General features: G+C 39.6%; 2 protein-coding genes across 2 annotated transcripts; one reads left to right on the forward strand and one right to left on the reverse strand.

Annotated features, from left to right (window-relative positions):
* Window positions 1-841: 841 nt before the first annotated feature.
* rnf121 (ring finger protein 121) lies at window positions 842-13,608 on the reverse strand. The gene is made up of 9 exons (XM_041233044.1): window positions 13,444-13,608; window positions 11,319-11,356; window positions 10,556-10,697; window positions 9,453-9,607; window positions 8,425-8,532; window positions 7,275-7,395; window positions 4,940-5,073; window positions 2,729-2,830; window positions 842-1,654 (listed from the first exon to the last, which is right to left on the reverse strand). The coding sequence occupies exons 1-9, from the start codon at window positions 13,591-13,593 to the stop codon at window positions 1,534-1,536; spliced, it is 1,071 nt and encodes a 356-aa protein (XP_041088978.1). The 5' UTR covers window positions 13,594-13,608; the 3' UTR covers window positions 842-1,533.
* An 80-nt stretch (window positions 13,609-13,688) lies between these two features.
* On the forward strand, window positions 13,689-17,528 carry zgc:110224 (uncharacterized protein LOC550335 homolog; the record flags this gene model as incomplete). Its single annotated transcript, XM_041233045.1, has 5 exons — window positions 13,689-14,505; window positions 15,363-15,501; window positions 15,791-15,946; window positions 16,416-16,579; window positions 17,457-17,528. Coding segments are annotated over exons 1-5 (576 nt in total), but the record flags the coding sequence as incomplete, so codon positions are not given.
* Between the last annotated feature and the right edge of the window lie 6 nt (window positions 17,529-17,534).

A 17,534-nucleotide genomic window follows, 5' to 3' on the forward strand; every position in this document is an offset into this window, starting at 1 on the left:
GTGGCATAATACATGAGTGGGATAGTTAATAGAACAAAAAGCCACAAATAAAGAAGTAGCACTCAGGAACTCGAAACAGAGTAGAACTCCACCACTGCTCTTTTCACCTAAAGAATAGTTTGGAAAGGACATTGCCAGCATGTCCCCTCGGTTCTCTTTTGTACACCTGTGGTGCTGCACAACACTTTGTACAGTAGATGTAGTAGCACTTGACAATAGATTACATTTTAGTGATTTTAATTTGTTCTGGACAGAAAGTTATATCAAACAGTTTAAGTGTAAAGCATTTCAAAAGTCAAGTACACACGATGACCCAGAGCAAGACGTTTCTGGTGTAAGGGCCCTGCAGCTTCTTCAACAGACATGACACAGCCTTACAGGCCTGTCGGTGTTTCAAGTAACAAACAAAAGTAAAATGGAAGTAACGTGTAAAAGGGCCCTTCATTTGACCTTAAATGCAGTTATATTTGTTATGCTTGACTACAATTGTTGTGGAACCAAGTTGTATAGTTTCTCAAGGTTTATCCATATGGAAAAGGAAACCGGATCTGTTATGAAGAGGTTAAAAGTTAAAAGTCCACCTGTGTCACAATGACCGCCACAGCACAAAGGACGCATGGACAGAAAGCATTGTTTTTAGTTACTTCTGTGAAGGTTTAAACAGTAAACAAAAATAAAAACCCTAGTTACAGCATTTTATTAAATTTAAATGTTTAACCAGGATCTTACATAGATTTTTTTTAAATCCTTTATATTATATTGCAAACCACTGTAATTGAACACTGGATGCAAGAATGTAAAATGTGAAATATATACACAAAAGCAAGATGCAAATCTTATCAACACTAAATCAAGTCTACTTTTTTATTGAAAATGTGTTTGATACTTAAAATGGTATTCCGCAGATTTACACCAATGGTTTCAATTTTCATTATTTTATACACACATTTTAGTAAGAAACAAACATTACTGCATTGAAGGTTAATTTTACTAATTTTGCACTTCCAGCTGGTTTCACAGACCCTGATAAGCAAAAGATTTGACTACCTTATCTTACCTTGGGTAACTGTCAACCCAGTGGGTTCATTAAATACGAGGTGGATAGAGGGCCAAGTGGTTTTTTTCCCCCAGAAATGTAGGATGGATATCCACGTTTAAAAACAAATTGTGACAAATGTGCAGTTATTTCAAAGACTCTGGCAAACTTTTAATAAAAGTTTCCTATACGAATAAGTTCAGTACCATTATCTGTATATATAAAAAAAAAAAAAAAAAAAAAAAAAAAAAAAATTACACCAAACAAACAAACAAATATGAAACCAAGTTGCTGGTAAAATCACTAGCCAAACATTCTTCTTTTAAATATATATTTATGTACATATATATTTATATTCTAGTTCATTATTATGTTTTCCTATTTTCCACCAATGTCTGCTGCTGTTTCCTGGTAGATGAGCCTCCTGATTTCTTTCTCGCAGCCTATATCTTGAAGATACAGTAACCACCAGTCGTGTGTCCTCCTGGGATCACCTTCTACTCCAGTCCCAGGACGTAGTTAATTCCCTGAACAAGGCCGATGATCACTGGTTGCCAGGCGACCAGGTAACGCAGCCAGTCCAACAGCTGCCCATACATCACATGAGGTTTCTCCCAGCTAGGTAAAGAGCATCAAGGAAACAACAATGGCTATAAAGTAGACCACTATGACCTATATCTCTACAAGCACAAATCTAACAGAAATATACGGATGGAAAGACAGGAGGACAGTTTCCTCCATACATCCACATATTCCAATACTCTCAATAACTTAGGGTAAAGAACAGCAAGATTGGTCACAATTGCTTAAGCTGTTTCAAAATGCACGCGTTACACACAAAGTTGACCAACACGTGCTGGTGCTATGAAGCCCCTGGGGAGCACAGGTTCGTAACAAATGTATAAACACAAATTTAGACCAAAAAAGGAAAATAAATAAATAAAAAAATCAGAATGTACAGGGTTGGGTGTGTGTGCGCAAAGTAAGACAAGCGTGTCAATGACCGAAACTGGATTCACTCTGCCTCTCGGTTCCTTTCACACAGAGAGGAAATGTCAAGTAAGGGAAGTGCTTAAGAGCTTCTACAACAGCTATTGTTATGGGAAAAGGTCGCCAAAACAACAGTCACTGTTCATTTGAATGAACCGGGAATACAAAAATCAAAGTCTAGTAGTTTGCTCTAAAATGGTGCCGTTCCGTTAAAATATTTCCTTTAAAGTGGCTTTGAGCTTGAAAAAAATTGTTTTTGTTTTACTAATAACAAAAAATATTATTTAATAAGCTCAGTCAAGTCCATTAATTTGGCAAGCCAAGGGAATTTTGATAAGTATGCACCATGAGCCCAATATTCTGGCATAATAGATAATACAGTACAACTCTATCTTGTGCTATTTGAGTCGGTTAGTTAAGACTGCCCAGAGCTGGAAGAAGACTATGCAGCAAACCATGTACCCATACAGGAAAACTTCCAAAACACACTGTCTCGATTGTTCTTTGTTGCTGTGTGCTCTTTCAAATTAGGTACCACTTCCAGGTATTGCTCTCTAGGACTTATAAACAGTGGAACATGCTATCTTATTCAAAAAAATGAAATTCAGCCCACTGAAAGTGTTGCTATTGCAAAAGATGCGTCCAACTGCGTCCCTAGTACACAGCGAGGGCTCAGTAAATTCCAATATAATACAAGGATACGGGTTGCTGAACATCCTCTGGAGGTCCACCTTCTCCTTGCAGTAGGGGCAGGTCTGCTTCTTTCCCACAATGCACCAGCCTCGTATACAGAACTCGTGGAATCTGGAGTGGGAAGGGTTAAGGATACAACCAGCACCTGGAGAGTTGAGAGGGACTATTTATTCTAGCCATGCCTAGAATAAATAGTAAAATCCAAACTCACCTTCAAACACCCCCGAATGCCAGAAACAAAGTGTAATGCACATACGCAACATGCATTTTTTTTTTATATTGGTGTTTGTTCATTCATATAAACGTAATTTGCAGCATAGTCTTCATTGAGATATATAAGCCAACACATTTAAATCACTCAATTATAAAAAAAAATAAAAATAAAAAAAAAATAGTGCTGTAGCTACTGTAAATCAGGCTATATTCAGGAAAGTAATATGTAGCAAGGGGGTAATCAAGGCGCTACTAGAGTCTAAAGCTATACATTTCTAAAATCAGGCTTGTTCATATACAAATCTTTGCTTTGCATCAATCACTGAGTAACCAAAAGGAGTATGAATAGCTCTACCCGTGTATGACCCTAGGGTTGCTTCCATACACATCTTTGTAATCGCTAGAATACTCACAACTTTAAGCAGAAGTATGTATATATAAAAGTACAATATATTTCACCTCACCTTTTGTTAAAGTGGAATTACTGAAAATGACCAGGGGGGGAATGGAAACCGTTCAAACAAAAGGTGAGGTTGAAAATATGAACCGAGCCGTGTTTCGATTAACACTTCAGTGGAATCAAGAAACAAGAACGTGCGCAACAAAGCCTGCTGCTCCACTCCAGCTCTGCAGTATTAAAGCAGGTGTTAGTGCACCGCTATGGTGTGTAGCCAAGCTAACAGCCGTCCCTGCAAAGAAAGCAATGCCATTTTTACAGGCAATATAAACACTTCTACAGTATGCATTTTAGGAGGTGGGGGTCACATTTTAATAGAAGGAGCTTATTTACATTGCATAAAATTTATTATTAAACAACCAGCCAACTTGCGTTGGATCCTAGTTCTTCGCATATTTCTGTGGGCTGATTTTGACAAAGCCAATGCAACCTTTAATCAGCTTAGGGGGTACATAAAGACCTTTTTATTTTACTGTATTACATGTTCCCATGTGTTGCTACAACTGTTTACGTACGATGTGTACTGTTTTTATTTTATTTTTTTTACATTTTGACCACTTTTTAAAACTTTTAAATTTCATTCCCTGCATCAATATGGCTTTACTTTGCTGTTCATGGTTATATTGAATTATATATAACTTATGTATATAAATATGATTTTCTCTTCAAAATGCTAAATTGTTAAGTCAGGAAATACACAGTATTATGATACAACCAACATTTTGGTAAAACAAACAACGTGACCACACTTATTGCAGCCACTGGGTGTAAGTTACGCGTCATGGGGTAATATCAATCCGAATGACGAAACAGTTTATAGTACTTTCAGAGAATATTTTTTGAAACACAACAACTTCAATTAAGTTTCAATAAAATTTTTTTTATTAAATAAAAAAAAATAATTTAAATAGAATAATAATAATAATTATTATATAATATATTATTATAATTATTCTTAAGTACTTAACATGGTTATACAGAATTCTATAACTTTTGGATATAAACAGTTATTTAATAAGTTATTAAAAAATGTGTTTTTGATATTTTGCTTAGTCTGGACTACTTCCTTATAAAAACTGACTAAAAGAGGGCCGTTTTCAGGCATTTTGTCATATAGACCATGGCTCGGACACAATCTTGTAGCTCCTCACAGAAGATATTTGAAATCTGATTTTTTTTTTTTTAATCTGAAATCCTCAAAATAGTGTCCTTATATATATTTTTGATATACCTAACTAAGAAAGGGGTTGAAATTGGCAGTTTTTAAATAAAAGGGAAATACACTCCACAACAAAAGACATTATGTCTTTGTAAACAGCTACTTAAGGCCTAAAACACAAAGTGGTCATATTCATGCCTGCACATGATTAAGGTTTTTAGGCACAAACAAAGTACTGATTGATGTTTCTAAATTGTTGCCCGGTTCAGTTCAAGCATTCATTTTCACTGCACAAATTGGGCTTTTATTAAGCCTTTTTTCCACAAAACTAATAGAACAGGCCAAAGCCACAGCATGAGATGTTGGGATATAAAAGCTCAGTGAAGGATACACATGGTTACAAGACAGTCTGAATGTGTTCTCAATGATGCCCTCCTCACTCACATCCACCAGGATCTGCTGCCCACACACGGCACAGATGGCATCAGACAGGTGCTTGGTGGGCATGCCGGATGCACTGTAGTACTGGAAGAGACAGCAGCAGGGATTACAGATACTGGAGCGTTAAGTACATTCCTGTTCACAGGAACCTTCTCCTGCAGGTAGCACACAGCCTAAACACAGAACAATACAGACACAACAGGTACACACAGCTGCAGCATTGTTAATAAAGCTTCCCTAAAATAGATTTAGATACACTGGCGGCGTTTCCATGGAATAATATAAAGGTCACCTTTTTCATACGCTATTTTTGGAAGGAGGGTATATTTAAATGCTTCTGTCCGAGTTCCAGTTTGGCCTTGCGTGAGGACCAATACCATGCAGCTTTCTTAAACTGGGTTCCCACTAAATTTTTAGTTTGTATTGAAGCACCAGAAGTACAGCCTGCTTCATTTGGCCACCAAACAAATGTAATAAAAAAAGCACATGAAACAAAACACATAACATTAAACATTCCACAAGAAAGCGCTGTGTACTAACCTGTGTAGTATTTGTTAAATTTTGATGTATGTGTTTGTGTGTGTATGTGTATATATATACATAAAAACAAGCTACTGAATATATATTTTTTTTGCTCTTGTTTTTGGGCATCCAGTATCCTGGTAGTCCACATGAGTTCAATAAATTTCTCAGTAGATGCTAATCCACCCGGGACTTTCTGGAACTTCGTCATGTCTTACACAAGCTGATGTTAAACCCTGTATTTGTATTTTTGAACAAGTTTGTGGAACCAGCAGTTTTTTTTTCATGTTTTTGTTCTTCTAAAACAAATCTTGCTCAATGAATGAAGAGATTTTACTTCAGCTCTATAGGTGGTCGCTTAAACCAGGTGCTGATGGTAGCCTGCAGCAATAATACAGCCACTGGCACAAACTCCCAGCTATGCTAATTTAATACAAACGTGACTTTTTGTTTATTCTTGGTAGGTACCACTGAGTCTAAGTCTAAGCTTGAAGCAATCGGCAATCTAATTGCCAAACATGAAGAAAACAAAATATCTGTGCTTTGCAAATCGCTCAGTATTTATTGCAAAGGACTGTATTTTTTTAAAATGTGTAGCTGCTTCAGTATTTTTTATAATCTTGCTTATAAAACAACTAAACTAAAGCACTATCATTGTATGAGTCAAATGGCAATATTTTTTAAACGATGAATAAATTGTCGCATTAAAAAATAAATTAATAATAATAATAATGTCTCTAAACCACCTCGTTGTTAAGAAGAAATGCTTGGGACGCCCTTTAGTTACAGTAGAAAGTTGCGAGAGGTGACGTCATATATGTGATCTTCTTGGCGGAAGTCTGGTAATCATAAGGTATGGATGGCTTTAGGACATGTTTCCATGCAAAAGTTTTTGGACAGTTGTAAGGCTTTTTAGCGTGAGGAGATGATTTACCCACCCTTTAAAGTCATACAATGTTATGATAGTGGAGAGAGAATTTGGAGTTACTAAAATGCGTGGAAACCCAGCCACTGATCTGAATTGCTTTTCATGCGATCCTGGTGTCTGAAAGGCGAACATGGGGGCAGCTTTTCAATGCATGCCTGTGTGTACAAAAATGTATTTAAAAAGGTCTACTTTTTAGACTGTAAAGTAATTGGAATGCAAGGAATGGATATAACAAATCCTCAAAAACTGAATGTACAACGCATGCCAAAGTGAAATTATCATTGAGTACATGGACCCCTTCACATGCACGATCAAGTCTTTTACAGGAACTTTGATTCAACTGTATGTGACTTACATAAAACAGTGGGGCTAATTCAGAACATACCTAAACCATTTCAAACAGGTATTATTTCAAGTATGCCCAGTGGTGAGAACACATTGACTTAAGGCTACTGTACTTCTGTTACTCTTTCAATACACCCGAGAAAGCAGATTAAGGCCGCTTACACAGAAGACGCAAGGCACATTTCTACTGTGGTCTTTGCAAAACAGAGACCCCTTGTGGCCTCAACAGTTAAGTCTGTTTGAATTCAAATACATTTACAGAGCCAGTTGTTCAGATAGAGTTCTCAGGTTTAAGCAGTCAAGTATTCCACTATAGATACTCAACTTTATTGATTCAGCAACTTCATCAAGAAATATGTTTTAGCTGCTAGAAATGGGACACTCAATACACGTTTACAGTGTTCTTACAAATAGGGGTTGTACAGATACTGACTTGCAGCATACACCCAATGCCTCCTGCCATACAGTGCTGACCCTTTCAATTCTTTACCCCTATAGTGGAAGCCATGAAATCTGCACACATTTCAGCAAAGTCCCGCCCCAATACTCCATAATAGAGACCATAGAAGAGGAGTGAAACGCCGAAGTCCATCGCATCTTCTGGCTTTATTCTGAAACACAAAACAGAGCAGAACAGCTTGAGTCACATCTGACAACACACTTTAGAAACACTTAATTCAGGGGCTGGATCAGGATGCTGGGTTGTTTATAAAGGAGTTCCAGGTTGAACCAAGCTCTAAGCAGTGTGAGCTAATGTCAGTGTAATTGCGTGCAGTAGAAACTGTCATATCCCATCCTGTAAGATCTGTTAACTGATGGACCTCTGCCATGTGTCATTTACACATGCCGCTACCACCTGAACGTTCAATTCACATTTTATTACGGGTCTAAAATTGTTAACTCAGCTCTTAGCAGGACAGAACGGATTCAATTGCGGATAAAACAATATAAAAAAAATGTTGCGTGTGGGAATTCTGATTCACTTTTTACATGCTGTCACTTCACGCAACTGCCCAGCTGAACCAGGTTAAATAAAAGAAAATAAGAGAGCAAGGGATTCATATAATTACTAAAAAGCCAGTTTGAGTCTGGGTCGGTCTGGGTCTGGGTCTGGGTGCACGCTGCTCTCTTCTTGTTAGTTTTTTCTTGGATTAACATGCAAACTGCAACAAAGCCTGTCGGACTACTTTGGCATAGACTGATACAGTTTTTGGAATGCTACTTTGTATATTGCCAAATACAGTGCTTTGTTTTGCAACAATTTGCTCTTGTTTTCTATGTACAGGGTACGCGCAGCACCGCACTTTGGCGTTTTACCACTGATGTACCTGACATTACAAACTAACGCCCCGATGGTAATAAAGCAACTACAATGTAGTAGAACAACTCCCTCCGAGATACAATACTTCCACATATCCAATGGACCCCTGGAGCTAATTAAATCGGATGTGATAGGTTCTACTGTATTTACACTGAGTTTTTAGTCCACTCCATACATGCTATATTGTTGGTTGTTGCAGTTAAAGACAACAGTGGAGTGATAACCCCTTTGATGTTACCAAGTTACCACAAAAAAAAAAAAACTCAATCAATCCCAGTACATTAAAAAAACACCCAGCCAAACAGAACATGATACTAACCTGAATATTAAATTAACGCCAAACAAGGTAAACATGACAGCAGAATAGCCCACGATCCCAGTGGCATAGCTCATCTTGTAGAGCAATAAAAACCATTTGTATACCAGTCTGTAAAACACAAAAGATGAATTCAGGTACAGTCAGAGGTTGGTCTTCTAAAAGAAATCAGGTCTATTGTAATGGTCTTAACACTGTCAATCAAAACCAATGCTCGTTAACCCCACTGATCCCACTGGTGCGGCCTCAAGGGAGACCTGTTGAGCTACTCATTAAGATCACTGAATGCAAATTCAGATATGGAGGATACTGGTCTGGCTGTCTGATGTACAGATCATAATAACCCTTACTGTGTGCATCCAGACAGGTCCTGTAGATTCACAGAGCCATTTTTGGGAGAGGGGGTTTTGTGGTTATTTACTGTATAGCTATTGCACCGTACTATATGTCTCCTGTGTAAAGTTATACACCAAAACATTTCGCAAGTACAAAAACAACCAAATTACAAAAAAGATAAGCTGTCAAGAGAGGCAATATAGAAAACAGAGCCAGCACAATAAACCGTAGTGTTTTCAAGAACGCATTAGTTTACCTGCGCTGTATCCCGTGCTGTCTATAGTGCACCAATACATTTCTCAACACAATCCTGATTGTTCTAGTCACAGATCATAGGAACATGAACTAGGAAACTCCTTTCTTCTGCTTTCACTTGAGAAAGAGAAATTCTCTTCTGAAAATGGCAGTGTATCCAGATCATGCTCTATCCTGCAACAATGCTGGCACACTGATTCAAAAGAGTGGCGTACTGTTTGTGGTATCTGAGCAACCCTACCCACCAAGTGTTTTCAACCCTAAGCTTTGTGCTCAGCCATGGTATTCATTCAGCTGCAGATATTCGTTGTGCTTCTAGTTGCAGTTCACATCAATTTCTATCAGGTGCAACTAATGCTTTGCATTTGAAACAAGAGCGAGGCAGATTATGAAAACATAAAACGGGACAGGCAGATGGGAGGCAAATGGCCGGGCTTTACCTGGGAGTGGTGCCCTCCAGAGGCTTGCGGGTCGCTCGGAAGGTCACGAAGGCTGTGATTGTGGAGAACAGCAGCCAGGTGATCAGGAACCTCCACCAGTGCAGTTTGGTTGTGAAATAGAGCGGCACCACCCACATCTGGAAGAGGGTCACCAGCTGGAACGGGAGCACAAACGAGAGCCTTGAGCCACTTGTGGGGCGTGCACGGAGCTCGTCACACACTGGTTCACCTGCACAGCGGAAACCTCAACCTGCTGGACTGTCATCAGTATGTGCAGCTCCAAGACTGTTGACAGGAATTTGATGGATTGCTGCTGTAGCTCCTGGGGACCCTGTGTTTATTATGCCACCCAAATGTCCTGAAGCACTAAAGCTTTCAGGGTTTGGTCACTTCATTAATAACTGCACACTATTCAAATCTAGTTGATACAGCATGCTCCCTACCTGGATTCAGAATACAGGTTATTGTGCTTATTGTCAAAAGCCTCTCAAATTCAACAAGCAATGCATTTTTAAAGTGGTTTACAAACGTAAAAGCACACTGTGCCTGGACTCCATTGTACAGACACACCGTGTAGAGCAGGTCATTTCAAACTCAGTCCTAGGGACCCCCTGTACGTCTGCTGGTTTTCATTCCAACCTAGCTCTCAATTACTTACAGTCCCCTAATTGAACTGATAGTTTGCTTAATTAGAACCTTTAAAAGCATAAAGGTCTAATTAAGCAAATTGTTAGTTAAATTAAGGGTGTAGTTAAGTAATTGGGAGCTCGGTTGGTATGAAAACCAGCAGACACAGGGGATCCCCAGGACTGAGTTTGAGAAGCCCTGGTGTAGAGGATGGTTCAAAAGTCGCATGACTAGTTCAGACACGCACGGGAAAATGTTTAGGAGCAGCATTTCACCTGCATGATAAGCAAGAGTAATCATAGCAACACTGGCTTGCTAATGGGCCTACATTAAAAAATATGCAAGCCACTGGGCCCATAAGCACTACATTTTCAAATATAAACCTACCTGCAGTCCCATCTAGTGGTCACATGGTAAACTACAACACAGAGACCCTTAATACACATGCTCTGCTATTTACAGCGCGGTGCTCTCACATTGTAGGACTTAGGGTGCCTTTGTTTCCACTGCACCAGCAGGAGCTGAGCGACCACCAGGGTGGCGATCAGAATGAGGACCATCTCAGCGTGCATTGCCTCGTGGCCGCGGTGTTTGGCGTGCATCCGTGCATGTTCCAGCCTGTAACACAAACACAGAGCTCAGGCGTGTTCAGCAAGCATGCTGACTCCAAGCCTTTGGCCACTGAAAAGGCAGTGTACATATCATTGAGTAATCTTGCAGATCGACCGAACCACTCCAATTCAAAATCATAGACTTGACCAAGTTATGGGTAGGACTCTCTATATTCAACTCTGAGCATGTAGTCCAGGCAGTACTTCAAGAGAAGGACAGTCTGCAGTGCTTGGTACTGTACAAAGTACAGTAGCTTAAGCAGCCACATAATAAAATACATAGCGTTTCCCTGCTACCAGATTTTAAAATCTGAAATCTGAAATACATAAAATCTCATTCTACTGCAGGGCTTCTCTTTTGTCAGGTAGTCTGGTGGGTTACAAGATATTTCTCCACTTTAACACATGCTATAATAGACCCTTTTTAACTGCTAAATGTTTGTGTTTCACAAGAATATTCAGCTGCCAAATGCTTCAATGATGTCTGGAAGACCAGCGTATTTAGTTAAACAGTAGTTTAACTAAATTAAAGTTAAACCCTAATTTTCTGAACCCTTATTTTTTTGACATATACCCCACTATTTCTCCATATTTTCACAAGCAAGTTGATTTATCTTTCCCAACTCACCTCCACCTCTCTTCTGATGACAGCTGGGACATGTCAATCTGTAAAGCAATTCAAAGCAAAATCATCAGAATCCAACGATAAGCGGAAAGAGTGTACAAGTGTTTACAACATTCATATCCCAGAAGAGATAATATTTGACAAACAGTTTCCAAGATATATCCTTCATTAATGCAACACAGGTCACCAGGAGCTAGCTGAACCTGCAGTAATGATTCTCCATACACACACGTCATCCCAGCTGAAGGAGCTGTTCTCTAGACATACAATATTTAGAACGACACAGAAATGTTACATGTTACAATGTACCGCTACAAGTCAGAATTCATGAAAAAAAAGCAGCCAGGTCAACCGCTATTCTGATTTTACACATTTAAACAAGGATTTTGCATCATACGCTTACAGAAGACCAAACATGACTGATTTTGGACTGGAACCAGGGCTGTTTTTTAAACACCTTTTCTTATAATGATCATACAAAAGAGCTTATGATTCGCATCTGATTTCTCTAACTCTCACTCTTTTAAAGTTAGTGTGGGGATATTTTACACAAGCCTCAACTGACTGCTGGTCCACCGATATGACCTAGATTTTTGTGTTTTGGTCAAACTGTTTTTGCATCTGTTGTATGTTTAGATTATTTAGTATTGTACTTGTCTGAAACTTGCTGTCTTTTTCTCCAGGACCTTGCTGTAAACAAGACCTTGGTCTCAGTGAATAACATCACAATTTGAAAAATCAATAAAGTGTTCATGATAGTACAGTTTTACACGGACTGATGTGCCTAGACACAAACAAACATCCAGTACTTACATTTCATATCAGACACTGTACAAGGCATGGATAAGGCTTATTATTAGCCATTGATATGCTACTAATGAGATGAGTACACTTGGAAACAAACTCAACCACATTTGACAATCAAGCCCACAATGTACACACTACTGCCCCCAAAGGACACAAAGCCACCCACCCCCACCTATTCAAAGCCTATCTGATTAGACAGCTCTGCTTTACATACACCTTCCATGGGTTTCCCTAGAATAACCTTAAGGCTAGTCACTGAAGAGTCGTTAGAATGTAAGCATGTTGCAGTAGACTTGTGACCCTTGTGCTATATGTGCCACATCACAACTTCTGTCAAGATCAGAAGCCAACCACAGCTGGAGCATTAATGAACGGCTTCTAAGATCACGTATGAAGTGCCACTTTATTTACGCACTTTGAGTTTTAATAACACTTAATTTTCACATACACATTTGACATCATCCAACACAGACAATCCGGCAATATTTCCAAGCTGTCCTTGTAGCAACCTGAAATATAAATGGAGCTTCTCACGTTCCTACTGTCCCAATTTCTTATTGCCCCAGCCATGTTTCTTAATGCATCTCTTTACCCCGATTCCAAAAAGCTTCCATGATTTACAATTCATTCAAAGCATGTCGGTTTTACCGTAAAACATATAACACTTGCACAGTCCATTTCCCCAATGAGCTGGACGCAGTCAACGGAAACATGCTTCACTAATACAGTAGACTGGGTATGCAATTGGGGTAAATACATTTTATTCACAGTGGAAACATTAAACTAACCGGCGACTGCTTCTATAACTACGTCACAAAGTGGCTGTCTGTCACACAGCTGAGACATGCTTTAAAATACTCAAACAGACACGTTTGTCTCGTTACTGAACAAACTACTGTATATCCGTCTTTCAAAAAAACACATTGCGTGTATCGTATGTGAATCTCATTGTTAGCGATCTTATTTGTGATTTTATTTTTCGTCAGTCTTTAGGTACTGGGGGGTGGTGTAGTGATATTAAGACCTGGTCTTAGAATCGGCAGCAAAATAATAATGTATGTATGCAAAAAACATACGCACCCCACATTTATTTTTCAGTGACTCGTCGCTGTTGTGCACTAGTAATTTGTAAGCTATTGTAAACGTGGCACTGTCTTTATACTTGCTCCTCTCAATATTATATGCATAATGCTCATAAACTGAGAGCAACCAGATGCTGACTCTCGTCACGCTTATCACCAAGTAGATAAAGAATTAAAAGTATACTTATAAACTGCATCCAGCACTGTATCTGTGTGATTTTAAATGATGACGCTCAGACCTGCTTGTCGTCTTCATGGCCCCCGTGATCGTGATGAACCCCATCAACTTCCACCTCAAACACACCCGCCATCTTCCGAGCACTGGCAGGCAGCAGCAGATCACACGCAACTTCCGAGTTGGGGGAGGGGTGGCCAATCAGACCACGCATATTGCTTGCCAGTCGACTCTCTGATAGCCAATGAGATCCGAGGAACAGAAAAAAAACGATTTTCGATTGTCCACAAAGCATACAGATAGGGGAGAACAATGCACGCAAACCAATAAGATCAAGAGAGAAAAAACGATGCGGCCAACCAGGCAACCTTTTAGGGTTGCAATGCTTCATTTTAATCAAATAATTCAGAAATCAAACGTGATAGTAGCTGTAGCATTAATCGTCGATTTAACAAAAGCCACAAAACCCTTCGATAAACCGAGAACTACATTTCCCATAATTCCTTGTCTCCAAAATGCAGATAAATAATATTAAATCCTTCCTCCCGCAACTCACATTAAAAATAAATCAATAAACAAATCGCTTTCTATTCGGTTGTATCGTAATCACTGTATGATTCATGTTAGTAGCGGGATTCTGAAATCACGTCGCTCTTCTGGGGTGAAAGGATAGAGGTTGGCGGGAGATAGAAACAGCTGGAGATGCGCTGTTGTTGTAACAGGGAAGTTGGTATTTGGTCAACTGATTAAACTCGGACATCGGGAGCAAAAAAAAATCAACAAAAATACAGTACGTTGTGTAACATACGTGTTGAGTTTTAAGCGTGAATCTAGCGAAGCGACCATTGTGAGCTAAAGTTTTTTTTTTCTTTTTGCAGTAACTACACATGTGGAAATGTAAATACAAAATGTATTTATTTAATTTGTAAACGTGGGTTTTTAAATACGAATGTTGTTGTAATTACTAGTGATGTATGCAAATATTGTTGTTAAAAAAAAAGAAAAAGAAATCAGAGACACTATTATGAGGAACAACGAAGGTGTTTTTCGGTAACTTGTAGTTCATAAGAAAAAATAAATTATGGCTCCAGTGAAGATTAAACACGTGGTATCCTTCAGCTCCCAGGTATGTAAGAACGATACATTATTATTATACACGCTAAAAGCTTATGGTTATTATTGTTTAACAGTTATTAGTATTGTGGAGATCTTGGTTCCCGCAGACAGGCGACTCGCATAGGGACCTCTCGCACTGAAGCATAGCGCCGATACTGCTGTACAAAAACGTGGCTCCCTTGCACAGAGCGGATATCCGGATATCGGTCTTATGCCTTTGTATGTGATTATGTCACCTACCAGCCTGTTGCTGCCTTCCCCCGTGCACGCTACAGTATTTTTCCAAACTCAAGTGGGATGGAAAAAAATAAAACCCGTTGTGAGAATACCTGAATATTATCCTTACATGAATATTATGTAGTTACAGCAATGAATTGGACACGCAAGGTGTGCCTAATGTATCCTATTGGTAAGCAACTGGCTGCCATGCCAACGGAGTCCATTTTGTGCCGAATGAAACATGATCAGAGATAATATTGCACGACTAGTGTTTATTTGATAACAGTTCTGATTGCATGGGATCTGATAACAGGAATCCCCGGTGGTATGTAAACACACCTTGAGCCTGTGAAGGTTATGTACAGGGTGATTAGAAAGTAAGTTTACCACTTCAACGCACCATATCATTGATACATACTTTCTGATCGCCCTGTTAAAGCTCAGGACTAACAATTATTTTTTTTTTTAATATTTGTTTTTGTTATACTGATTCCTAAAAAAAAAAAATGTACAAGATAATATTGTAACGGCCACCTTAAATATATAAAAATAAACTTTTAACCATGTGAGGTTAAACGCCCTGAAGAACAGTTGCTGCTGTTTTGTAACAGAACACCTCACTGAGTCACTGTTTTCTATGTGTGTCAGGACCCCAAGCACAGTGTGGACGCTCTGCTGGCCAAGGAGGCTGTGAGGCCCTGGCTTTGCGCCCCCAAAGATCACAGTGGTTTAATGAAGGTTGAGCTACAGCTGGAAAGGGCCACTGCTATTGGTTACATTGACATAGGTGAGAAGGGCTTTTATATGTAAACAAGGTTTATTACTTATTGTCTTCTTGTTGCAGTGTGCTATGTTATTATTTCTGGCCATTTTACACCCTTTTGAAAAAGCTTGACATTTGTACGAATTAGTTAATAACTCCGTGTGGCCTTTCACGTGTGTTTAGGTATGCCGTCTACACCAAACTGCAATAGAACTTTGGATATCGAAACGTATGTATATGCTGTGGAAGAATATTTTGTGCCACTAAGAGGTATGTTAGAAATGTCTCGCTATCTTACCCTTTCCATGCACAGGAAACTGTGGGTCTGCATTCATCCAGATTGATGTGGGGCGCTCCTCGTGGCCTCAGGATCAGCCGTACATGACTCTGCTGCCCACTGTCACGCTGATGAGCCCTACAGAGTCCAGACAGGGCACCAACCGCACCGGGGTGCGCATGTTCAAGGAAGGTGAGCCTTTAATAAGACCATTTAAGAGCTCATTCATAAAATCTGACAGAATTGTAAAGAAACTGAAGCCCATGAAACACAAGGCCACTTTAGTGAAGCTATTGTAGTTGTTACTAACGTTTTTGTCGACTGGACCAAGCAAGTTGAATTACTTTTATTAGCGTGAGCCTTTCTCTGGGTCTTTAAAGGTCTATTGTATACAGTATGTATCTGGGGTTTCTGAAATATACTGCTGGAACCTGGGAGTATTAAATTAACAATCAATTTTAGCAAGCTACAAATAGTATTGGGCTGAACATGGGTTTTTTCTGCTCGAATATTACTTCAAAATGTAAGAAGATATTCTGTGCATGCTCCACCAGTACTGAGCAGTTTGAGTTGCTGCATGTTTTACCATGAGTGTCGGTGTTCTGTGACCCCCACCTCCAACTCTGACTCCCTCCCCTATCATACTGCTTACCCTTCCCAGGTGATTTCCTTTCTCAAGGGGATGGCGAGCTCTGGGACCGGGTTCGAGTGACCTGCAGTCAGCCTTTCAACAAACATGTTCAGTTCGGCTTGTCCTTCCTCCAGATCCGAACTCCCCTGGACCACAACGAGAACGAGGTGCTGTCTGACGGCACAGAGATGCAGGTGTGGTGCAGCTTATCAGTACAAGATCAAATTAAAAGGGGTGGGTCTCTGTTTCCACTAATGAAAGAGAGACATGCAGTGGCAAACACCCCATCCTGGGTGCAGATTTGTCACCACTGAGCTACCAACAATGGTATTACTCAGGGTGGTGGTATTACTTCAGAGAAACTGGGTGAATTTCAACAGTGTTAATCGCCCAAGCAATTATACAAGAAAGTATAAATACAAACAATACAGAGCGAAAAATGAAACACAAGCACTGCAAAAACAAAACTAGAAAAAGTTTGCCATATCTGGTGGTGGCTTTTTGACTATCTATGCTGACGGACACCCGCATTATATAACACCTGTGTACGTCAGCCGCTCCATTTTAAAGCAAAGCTCACCGCAGAAGCACTCCCAACAGCCTGTTGGAGACAAATATGCACAAAGCTGGCAGGCTCGCCTCCTACAGACCGCCTCGCTGTTCCTGCAGGTACGTCTGCCTCTAAAAAGCCAGAGACAGGACCTTGCCCCTGTCACACAGCAGTGTTAAGATCTTAAAATAGACCCTGGTCTCATTTCCAGCTGGTTCCTACTTATGAAAGCTGTAGCCTTACATATAACAGCATGACAGGCCAGAGTTCTGACTGATCACCAGTTGTTTCCTGGTGTACTGCATCTTGTTGGTCAAATTTAAGAAGCTTTCAAGTGAAATAAGCACAAAAGTGAATTTAGCAACTGTGTGTAGGACTGCTTCATTTAACATTCAGAATTGTGTTTACGTATATAGAAATAGTAGCAGTTATTAAAATGTAAAAGTAGAGGAAAATTGCCACTTCATATGATTTTGTTATGCTCATGTGACATCTTTTTTATTATTATTTTTTTAATACAGATGTCACCAGGCCAGCTGGGAGCAAGCCAGACAAGAGAGTGGCTTTCCAGCCCAACTATGCAGAGTACCTTCTTTGGA

This window comes from Polyodon spathula, chromosome 30 (genome assembly GCF_017654505.1).
Source record: "Polyodon spathula isolate WHYD16114869_AA chromosome 30, ASM1765450v1, whole genome shotgun sequence".
Taxonomy (NCBI): domain Eukaryota; kingdom Metazoa; phylum Chordata; class Actinopteri; order Acipenseriformes; family Polyodontidae; genus Polyodon; species Polyodon spathula.

Bases quoted from the DNA above. Each gene is read 5' to 3' on its own strand.
- rnf121 (XM_041233044.1), bottom strand. From the start codon at position 13,593: ATGCGTGGTCTGATTGGCCACCCCTCCCCCAACTCGGAAGTTGCGTGT. The intron at 11,357-13,443 runs GTCTGAGCGTCA...ATTGCTTTACAG, and splicing joins GCCATGAAGACGACAAGCAG to ATTGACATGTCCCAGCTGTC. The intron at 7,396-8,424 runs GTTAGTATCATG...TTTGTGTTTCAG, and splicing joins GGCGTTAATTTAATATTCAG to AATAAAGCCAGAAGATGCGA.